This window comes from Gracilinanus agilis, chromosome 2 (assembly GCF_016433145.1).
Source record: "Gracilinanus agilis isolate LMUSP501 chromosome 2, AgileGrace, whole genome shotgun sequence".
NCBI lineage: Eukaryota > Metazoa > Chordata > Mammalia > Didelphimorphia > Didelphidae > Gracilinanus > Gracilinanus agilis.
Window position 1 is genome coordinate 384,282,525 of NC_058131.1, and position 10,462 is coordinate 384,292,986.

General features: G+C 38.1%; 1 protein-coding gene across 2 annotated transcripts in view; it reads right to left on the minus strand.

Moving 5' to 3' along the window:
• Positions 1–2,100: 2,100 nt before the first annotated feature.
• SGCD (sarcoglycan delta) overlaps positions 2,101–10,462 on the minus strand; it is a 501,335-nt gene continuing 492,973 nt past the window's right edge. For both annotated transcript variants that reach the window (XM_044664475.1, XM_044664474.1), the window contains exons 7-8: positions 5,122–5,245; positions 2,101–2,424 (exon numbers count right to left, since the gene is read on the minus strand). In XM_044664475.1, the coding sequence (XP_044520410.1) occupies positions 2,251–2,424; positions 5,122–5,245 (298 nt within the window). In that variant the 3' untranslated portion in view covers positions 2,101–2,250. The remainder of the gene's footprint in view (positions 2,425–5,121; positions 5,246–10,462) is intronic.

Genomic DNA, 10,462 nt, shown 5'->3' on the forward strand with positions numbered 1-10,462 from the left:
AGACTCTTCCCAGGGAACCTGGAAAAAAACCCAATCCTCCTTTGTTGATGGGGACCCTCCAGATTTAAAATAAAGATGAAAAGCAACACAGATAATGCTTCTTACCACATGATATCCATTCTCTCAATGGGGACACCATATCTCTTGGCACATATCTTTTCCTTCTAAAGATGCAGGAAGGTACCTGCAAATTGGTACCTGGCCATCTTGCAGACATACTAAATTTTCTTTCAGAGGCAATATACCTTGAATGGTTCCTCTGCTTATGAATAAAGAATACATAAAGCCCCTGAAAACCTGGCTATTTGGGGGATTCCCAAGAAGACTTCCACATGAGGACCCTCATGGTGGGGTCTGGCCATCATCATTCCACATTCAGGATGACATGATTTTCTCACTTTGTTTTCCCCACGCTCATTCTAGGTTGATTTGATTCTTCACCACCCTCCCTGCCCCCAACTCTGCCATTCCCACTTCCATCCCCTGCCCCCTTACCTAAAATAATAAATGACATCAAATGACAGGATAAATGAGATGTGCTTCTCCTTGCTGAGTGCATTGACTTTAAGGCATAGGCACAGATTTGCCCCTCTTTGAACAGAGACATTACGGTCCCTTGTCCCAGTACAACCGCAATCCAGGGTGACCCCTCACATTGATAGTGGTGGGAAGATGGCCATAGATATAACCAATTAGCTGATGGCTGGGCATGTGTGGTGACAGTCATTCTGGATGTGTGGCAGCCACTAGTGGCTCTGGGAGATTTCACACTTCTACTACTAATATTAAAACTGTCCCCTTCTCTGTATCCCCTACCCCCTGTCCAACTCCTTCCCAATAATCAGTAAGTCCAACAGGACTTAGAAAGGAACATCTTGACACCAAGCATGACATATGCATCTGATAAGCAGATTGCATTGGATACTGACCCAATGAGGGTAGGGATTTGATCTACCCAGTAGTAAGATCAAGTATGTTGCCATTCTCTGTCCCTTTGGATCTTAGATGGAGTGGATCTGAGCTGGATCTTTGTGAGAAAATGCTCTGAAAATAATCTAGTCCACCCACAGACTCTGAGGAAGCACTTGAGAAAAAAAAAAGATCAAACTCTTTTGATTGAATTTAACCTTTGTGAGATTTCATCTCTTAGTAGCTTCTCCTGTGATATCTGCTCCTAAGTGGCCAAAATGGATCAATTTTATCTTCTTCCTAAATCTAGATCATTAAACAAACAAACAAGCAAACCTTTAGATGGTTAATGACTGGTTGTCCTCCTTTCCTGGTATACAATACCTGCATCTTGTTTTATCCCTCACAGAAAATGATTTCATTCATAGAGTAATCTTCATGATACTTTCTCTAGGATAGAGAAATCTAGAAACAAACTGAAAATCTTCTTGCTAACGTGCCCAAAGCAGAAATATTCCACCAGCTGGGAAATGAAGGAGTTTCTCAACTCATGATTTAGGACAGTTCCCTACTTCTTCTACAATATAGCTAACTCTTAAATTGTCCACAGCAGCATGGATGAGGGAGCTGACTCATCATACTTGGTAAGGAATACCACATTGAGATACTGGACATATGTGAACAGGGAGAATAGGCTAAAACTTAAGCCCATTTCACTAAGAACCCATGACATGGTAAATAAAAAAATGAGACATGGGCTTACGAGTTTCCCCTATGCTTGACTCCCATCCCTGTTCAATCTTGAAGTGCAAAATTGATGTTCTAAATCTCCCAGGACCATGACAAGAAAGAAGGGCTGCCTTGTCACCCTTCACCATGAAAAGAGTCCCTCTTTGGCTAATGCCAGTGGGGTTTCATGATAGTAAAGGGATCTTACTAGTCTATAGCACAGTATGACAGACTTTGCATTGTTATTATGTTTCAGGAGTCTGGAGATAGCCATCCTGATAGTCTGCAATACAGGTTGAATTTAGATGTGGGAGACTGATAATGTGTAACTGGAGGTCACCCATGGATCCTTTTGTACTGAAACCTTCTTTTATACAGAGGATTCTATTACTATCTATCTATTTATTTATATATATATATTTATTTATATCTATCAATATATATAAGTCTCATAGCCCCACCCTCACGCACACTCACAACGCACACACACGCACCAAAAAAGTCTCCAAGATGCTTTCTGGGTTCTAGTCAAAAAAGTCCACAGCAAGTGTCCATTGAGACCAAAAACCAGCCCCAGTGCCATCCTTTACTGTCCATGACAATCAGTCTTTCTCAGAGGCAGACGCTGGTGTTGATCTGACAGGTAGAACCACTTCCTGCCTGAGACAGGAAGAGTCTTCCATTGGAACAGACACAGATCTCAAATACTTTTTGCCGGGTTCCCGTAGGGGAATAAGATCCTCGAGGCAGTCTAGGTAGTTTGATTTTGGCAGCATCTAACTGGATCTAAAGCAGACAAGAGAGGAGGAGACAAGGTCAATAATACACATAGACTGATGTTTATTTGTATCATTTTCAGATAGAATAGGATCCTCTCACCTCTGGAAACCCTCTTAAGTCCAGTTTCTAAGAGGTGCAGAAGAGAAGACTGTTATAGATATACATGCCATAGAAATTCATCAAGAGATAATTACCAAATCTTCCTAGAGCTGGCATTTGTGCAGAGAGTGGCAATGTGCGTTAAGAACAAATACCTCTGTACTGAAAAGCAATCACAGACTTCTGCGGCCATCCCCATAGTCAATTCTGGACTAACTACATGATTTCCAAGACCATTTCATGATGCATATCTACTTCTAAAGGCCCTATTCACCAATTCAGATAGTTCAGAAAAATTGGATTGAGCCCCATATTTGCCTGTCAATGGTTTGCATGGAACATGCATACATTCAAGGAGAATGAAGAGGATTAATGTTCTCTATGCGTTTATAGAGATCTGTATTGATATATAAATAGGCATGTTGATTTCTTTGTGTGAATGTAGATATTGATATCAATATATAAATGTGCATATTTTAGCTTTGCATACGGGCATCTGTTGTTTAAAAATATCCACATGTGTTTATTTCTCTGTGTATGCCTATGGATAGCAATATACACATATTTTCATCTATATTTCTATGAATAGAGATTTCTATATAGATATGTAAATAGCAATATATATTTCTGTGCACATATGTTTATATTGGTAATAATAGATAGCATTTACATGGGACTTAATTACAAAACTGCTTTAAAAATATTTAATTTTACCCTCACAACAAACCTTTGAGCTAGTTGCTATTATTATGCCCAATTTATAGATGAAGGAAACGAGGCAGATTGATTAAGGGACTTCCATGGGGTTTCATACATAGTCAATATTTGGAGCCAGATTTGAAATCATGTCTTCCTTACTCTGAGTCCAGTTCTCTAGTCATTGGGTCACTTAGCTGCTCTAAAACACACTCACACACAACATATGTGTGCACAAAAGCATGCATGTATATACAAACATGTATGTAAATACATATATACACAGCTTTCAGTGTATGTGTAGATAAATATGTATTAATGTGTATGTAAATATATTAATCTCTTTTCATCTATAAGTACATACATACAATACACATATATGTGCTCATTTGGGTATAAGTGTGTTTGGCTAGATATGTAATTTTATCATTGAAGGGAACACAGTGAGTAAACTCCTTCTACTGTTGCATATGAGCAATTTATCTGCACCTTACAGCCTCAGCTTCCTGGGGCACCGAGAGATATGTCAAATCACTTGCCAAGGATCACATAGACAATTTGAGTCCAAGGTGTGAATTGAATGAACCTAGGTCTTCCTGATTCTGAGGCTGGCTCTCAATCTACTCATCAGAGAAATCGAAGAAGAAAAACCCCTTCCAAAGTTTTCTGAAAGTTACTATGAATAGACTCATTCCTAGCCTGTGTTGCACAGAGACTGATCCAAACTTCTTTTCCCTGGCTTTATTCTGCTTTAAGTGAGTTAATATTCCATGAGATAGACTATGTACCATTTAAACAGAATTAAATTAGTCAGTGCATCAGAACCTTTCACCTGTTTGATGACCTATTCTGTTGCTGAAATCCATAGTAAATAAGGAAATGATAAGGACACACCTAGTTTCCCTCAGTGTATTCAAATTCCTAAGTAGGAATGAACTATATCCTATTCTGAGTATATATATCAGTGTTATAATATTTCTTGATTGGTGTCAAGGACCCTGGAGAGAATGGGAGAAGTATCATGAGACTGAGCCAGTGTCCCAGTTTTCAGAGGAAAACAGCAGAGTTTAGGCTACACTTCAATTTCTGCTAAAGTTCTAGAATGGACCATGGGCATTTAGAAATGGAAGCAGTGATTGACAATTCATCAAGAACAGGTAACATTCAAATAACAGGGAGCAAATAGATCTCACTTCCTTTTTTTGTAGACTGGTAGAGCTGGGTACACAAGAGTACTCAAGGATTTTAGAAAGAAAAAAATAGTTTCATGATATTTGAACAAGATGGAGCAATATAGACTCAATGATGGCATATTCAGGTAGATATAGAACTTACTGGAGGACTAGATATGCCCCTGAGAGCAGAGTTAGGAGCAAGGTCAATTTTATCTCTATCTAAGGAAAATCTTTGCAACATTAGTGTCAATAGGAGAAGAGATTGCTCGTAGAGGTGTGGATCTCTCTTTTATTGTAGTGTCAGATTACTACTTATGTAGATCTAGGAATAAATTAATTCCAAAAATTATTCTAACTCATTAAGATTATTTAATAATTGAAAAATGCTATTGATTAGCTCAGCAGTGTCACACTCAAAAAGAAATATCTAACTGTCAGCCACATATTGATTTAGAAAACCACAAACGAACATTTTCTATGTTTTATTGAATTTTTATTTATTTTACTAAACACTTGTCAATTTTTTTTAAGCCAGTTCACCTCTTTCTCCTACTTGAGAGTCCCTAATTGGGAGACTCACTGCCCTATTTCTCCCCCCACACTCTGAGTTTGATATAACCAGATTAGACCAACTTGGTGAGTGGCATTGATGGAATGCTTTTGTTTTGTATGAAACCTCTCACTCATTACCACTTTTCTCCCTCATTCATTGCCCATCTCCACATCTGCTTACCTCTCCATCTTTGGATTCCAGCCTGAGCTCTGTCCTACATGTGGCTTCCATATTGCCAGCTTCAGCATTAATTTCAACTCCTCTAGGGGCTTCCATCACTAGGGAACGGGTGGGGGATTCGAGTCTGAAACGAACACAAAACTGAATGTTAGCCTCTTTCATCCTATTGATTGATTTATGTAGGAAAGAATTTATTTCTTCTGACTTAATTTTCCATCTCATCTTGGTTGTCTTGATATTGCTCTCTGAGTATCACTCTTCCCACAGAGAAGTGGTATTGCTGTGCCCCCTATCCATCAATGTACCAATTTTCATTTCCTTCACTGCGCAGTTCCATCACTGTGGAGAGTAGGCATGGCAAAGGAAAATGTGGGGACTTGGATCCAGGAAGACCAGAGTCAAATTCCACTTCCAAATAGTTTCTTAGTTATATGACTCTAGGCAAGGTAGTTAACCTCTCTTGGCCTCAGTTCCTCATCTGTGAAATGAGCGGGTTGGACTAGATGGCCTCTGAAGTTCCTTCTACCACTAAGTGGAGCTAAATACATGGTCTTAGTATAACTTTGCCTTCTTAGCATTTCTGGAACATGGGGTAACTAATGAGCTTAAGGAAAACAGATGGGCTTTGGATGCTTCCTGTCTCTTTTCTCCTAAAATGAACAGTGACTGCATATTCTAGTGGGAAGAATACTGACTTTGGAATTAGAAGGCCTGGTTTCCAATCCTAGCTTTATTATTTACCACCTATGTAGTTTTGGCCAAGACTCTTAGAATAATAGATTTCATGTTAGAAGGGACCTAGCACGTCATATAATCTAATTGATTTTTACAGATGCGAAATTGAGGTCTAGAGAGGGAAAATGAATTGCCTAAGGTCACAGGCAGTAAAGTAGTAGCAGAACCAAGATTAGAACCAAATCTGACTCAGTATTCAAGTTTTTACACTATACCACACTGCTTCCTGGCCCTCATTTTTATCATCGGCATAATTAGAGTCAGACTAGACAATCTTAAAGGTTCCTATCCAGCTTGAAATCCTATGCTCTATGAATTGTTTCTCTGGGTCAAGATGGAACCCCAGTGAAATTATGCAGTAAATGTCTATTCATACTGATAGATGAAGCATCACCTTTTCCTTGAATCCTCAGTTGTCCTATGCTTGGTGGAACATCATTGAAATCTTTTAGAGGAGACTTGACAGTCTATTTGAAATCTAAACTTTTCTGCCAAAAGAATTATGACCCCAATGTACTATGGACTGTGGCCTGTTCTGACACCTTCTCCCCTTATAAAATCTTAAAGTATCTGGAAGAGTAAGATTGATAAGAGGACACAGCCAATTTGGTCCATATTCTTTTCCTCTGATAATTCAGGAAATCTTAGTATTAATAACTTTCTATACTCATCTTTCAGGAGAGAAAAAAATTCCAGACCCCAGATATACTCATGAGGCATAGCTAGAGCTCTCCCAAAATGACACCATTCCTTTCTTGACCCTCACAGATTAATGATGACACAAAAAAAGTTCATTCACCTAGAACAGTGGTACCAAATTCAAATAGAAATGAGGGTCACTAAGCCATACATAAGGATATCTGTGAGCTCCATATTGTCTTAAAAAACCCACACATTACTATCACCAATGTTTTATTATATTTTTCTCTTGTATATTTCCTAATTATATTTTACTCTTGTTTGGGCCACACTCAGGAGTGTTTTGAGCCATAGGTAGACAACTCTGATCTAGAATATTTATCTCTTCCCTCTTCCTTTCTCTGTACCAAAAGCAGTTATAGGTCTTGCTATTCCTCGCTCATACATTTGAAAGTTGATTTTGCATGAATGACTAGCATGAGCTGGAGAAAGAAAAAAGCACTTAGAATTAATCAAACTTTGAAAGAATCACTCAAACAACAAGCATTTATTATGTGCCAGACACTCTTCATGGTTGTCAGAATATAAAAACAAAAGTGAAATAGTCCCTGTCCTCAAAGATTGTACATTCTACAGGAGAAACAGCAGGTTCACTTAGAAGCACATAATACATACAAGATGTACAAAATAAATTCGAGATAAGAAGCAGCTAAGGTGGTATAGTGGATGGAGTGCCAGGCCTGAAATTAGGAAGACTCATCTTCCTGAGTTCAAATCTGGTCTTAGATACTTACGAGTTATATGACCCTTGGCAAGTTACTTAACCCTTATCTGTAAAATGATCTGGAGAAGGAAATAGCCAATACTTCAAATATCTTTGCTAAGAAAACCCCGAATAGAGTCATTAAGAGTCAGACACTGAAATAAATTGAATAACAACAAATTCAGGGTAAGTTTGGAAGCCAGACATTTAGTAAGAAGTGGCATGTAATCTGAGCTTTGCAAAGAATATATTTTAAGTCAAAGGGGAGAGCAGACACAAAGGCAGAGAAAAGGTACATTCTGAGGGACAGCAAGTAGACAAATTTGGGTCAAAGGGCATATGAGGGGGACTCATATGTTATGCATAGAAAGATAGGTCAGTACAGGTCTCAGGACTTATGATTCTCTGGACCTTGGGCTACATCCCTTCTCTTTTCATTGCTGTCTCTACTGTCTATTTCTGTGCTCCCCTTAAATTTTAAGTACACTTAGTTTTCAATGGTCTCTCAACTCCTTGCCATAATTCCCCAAACCATCAGATGAGTAAGATTATGTCTTCCACAGGAACAAATCACTGCTTATAAATATATTCATTTTTTCTGATCCCATGAAGTTACCATAATAACAGCTGTGATTGATTGCTTCTCTTTTCTCTCACTTTTTATTCTCCTTTCTAAATAAAACCATACTTTCCCTTTATACTTTGCTGTTAATATCTCCTGCATCCCAGCTTAGTCAGAGCGGGCCAGTTTTCTAGGTCCAGAGTTTAGAATTCTATCCATGTAAACTATAAAGTTCTTTATGAATGTGAGCTCTTAGTAAGGTTATAATGGAAGAGGCCCGTTAAGCCATCCTACATTTTATGCAAGGGAAAATCAACTTCTAACCTCCTGCCCCTTGTTGACTGAAAGAATGGCTAATAATATGCGTCACAGAAAATGTATCTATTTTTCCCCAACAGCTTTTCCTTCACATTCTGGGAAAAAGTCCATTGTGAGGAAGGAGTGGTCACTTATCCCTGAGGTCATCCTTAAAGAATGTTTCTTCGCTTTTTGCTTTTGACATCTTTTAATACTTCTTAGAAGTTTTGCTGAATATCTCTGGAACTGGATCTGGACAAAAGTCGGCAATATCCATTATCAGACTTTGAGATGTGAAGTGTGTAGGTGTGTTGCTTAGTCTTTTGCTTCATTAATGTATGTTTTTTCTGTTGCTTTTATTTTTTATATTACTTTTATTCTTGAATATAGGGTTCCTCAAAAATCTCTTTATTTTGTTATTGTAGTTCAGTTGTTTCATGATTCTTTGTCATTTGGAGTTTTCTTGGCAAAGCTACTGGAATGATTTGCTATTTCTTTCTCCAGATCATTTTACAGATGAGGAAACTGGGGCAAATAAGGTTAAGTGACTTGCCCAGTGTCACACAGCTAGTAAGTGTCAGCGGCTAGATTTGAACTGATGAAGATGAGTCTTTTTGACTCTAGGACCAGTACTCTATGCCCTATACACAGAGTCTTAGTACAGTTTAAAACAATAAAATTTAAATTTTTTATTAAAAACATTTTTAAATCCTTTTTCTTATTTCTTCTTCAATGATAAGGTTAGTTATTGCAATTTCACAGTATTTAGCTTCCTTTGGTGAAGAAAGAGGTGAAAGGTAAAATGAGGACTTTATGGAAGAGATATAACTTCTATCAGTTCTTAAAAGAGAAAAGGAATTTTAGCATTAAATACCAGCATGAGTAAGAAATAGAAGTCATGTTATATTTTGTTCAGGACAATTAAATTCTTGTGTTGTTGGAGTTGTTTTATGTATAGAGTACACACATAAAAAATGATATGACATACAATCAGGAAGATAGTGTGATAATTGGATTAAGTCTACACTGCCCATCTTTGGATTTGATCATCAAGGGTGAGAGTACCTCCAGTCTTAGGAGGTCCTCACCCGCCTGTGCTGGAGTGAGTGATGAATCAGAATCGACTGACCCGCCCCTCTAGGCTGTTCTATGAGAACATAATACTCTATTGTGATTGGACATGCAGGCTAGGGGAAGGCACTGGAAAGTGAAGTGAAGCATAAGTGACCCCTTGAAAAAGAGGGAGTTGAGTGAGTGAGAGTTCTGCTGGTTTTGTGAAGGCAACCTGAGGGAGCTTTGCTGGTTCATGACTGAGACTGTTCCACGTAGTGAATTTAAAGACTGAATCTTCCTGAACTTCTATTAAGAACCTTCTTTTATAGACTCTGTGAATGAATTTTGCTCCATTCACCTCTGGGCCTCAGGCCCTTTAACCCTCGGTTGAGGGTTAAGATCTACCTGGATTAATTAGTGGAATAGATTCATATTTTCTTACTTCCTCTCTCTCTTCTCTCATGTAAATAAACTTTCATAAAAGTCAATTTTGATTTGAGATTATTCTTAACTGAGGATTGATAATAGTTCAATCCTCTGGTGACCATCTTTTAATATATTTAACCCATAAGACCCCTTTTTTACCCTTACAATAGAATGGATCCAGAATGTAGAAAACTTGGAATGCCAGGCTAAGAAACATGGCCTTCAATACACTAAGTACTGTCAAGGTCTTAATTCAGGGGAATGACATGAATCAAACAGTATTTTGAGAAGATTATGCAAAAAGCAGATTGTAGGATGATGGGTTGGGTTGGTGGGGAAACTATGAAAATGGGTTTGAGAAAACTCAAGGTCTTCAAGGAAGATGTAATTGGTAGAAGTAAAGAAGTGCAGATGTTGGATGCCCAAGAGATTGCTGGAAGAGAATAAAGAATAAAGACATTTCTAAGTCTCACTGAATTTAAGATTTCAGCTTTGTTTTCTATTCAAAATTATGCTTTGAAAGAAATGAAGTGCTACCAGATCAGTGCTACTGATTAGGTCATCTAGGGTCTCATAGACTTTGTTGATCAACCACAAAGCTTAGAAATGATATACCTTATACTCTTATACTAAGTAACAATGAACACTTTGCATCTTGGGAGGGCTCTCTTATTTCCGGATCTCTAGAATTCATTTTCTAAATCAGTGCCATCCATACAAATCTTTTCTACCCCCAGATGAGGCTTTTGTTCCTTTTTTTTGTGGTTGATGTTGTTACTGATTGATTGATTGATTGATTGAGAGAGAGAGAGAGAGAGAGAGAGTGTGTGTGTGAGAGAGAGAGAGAGAGAAAGAGAGAGTGTGTG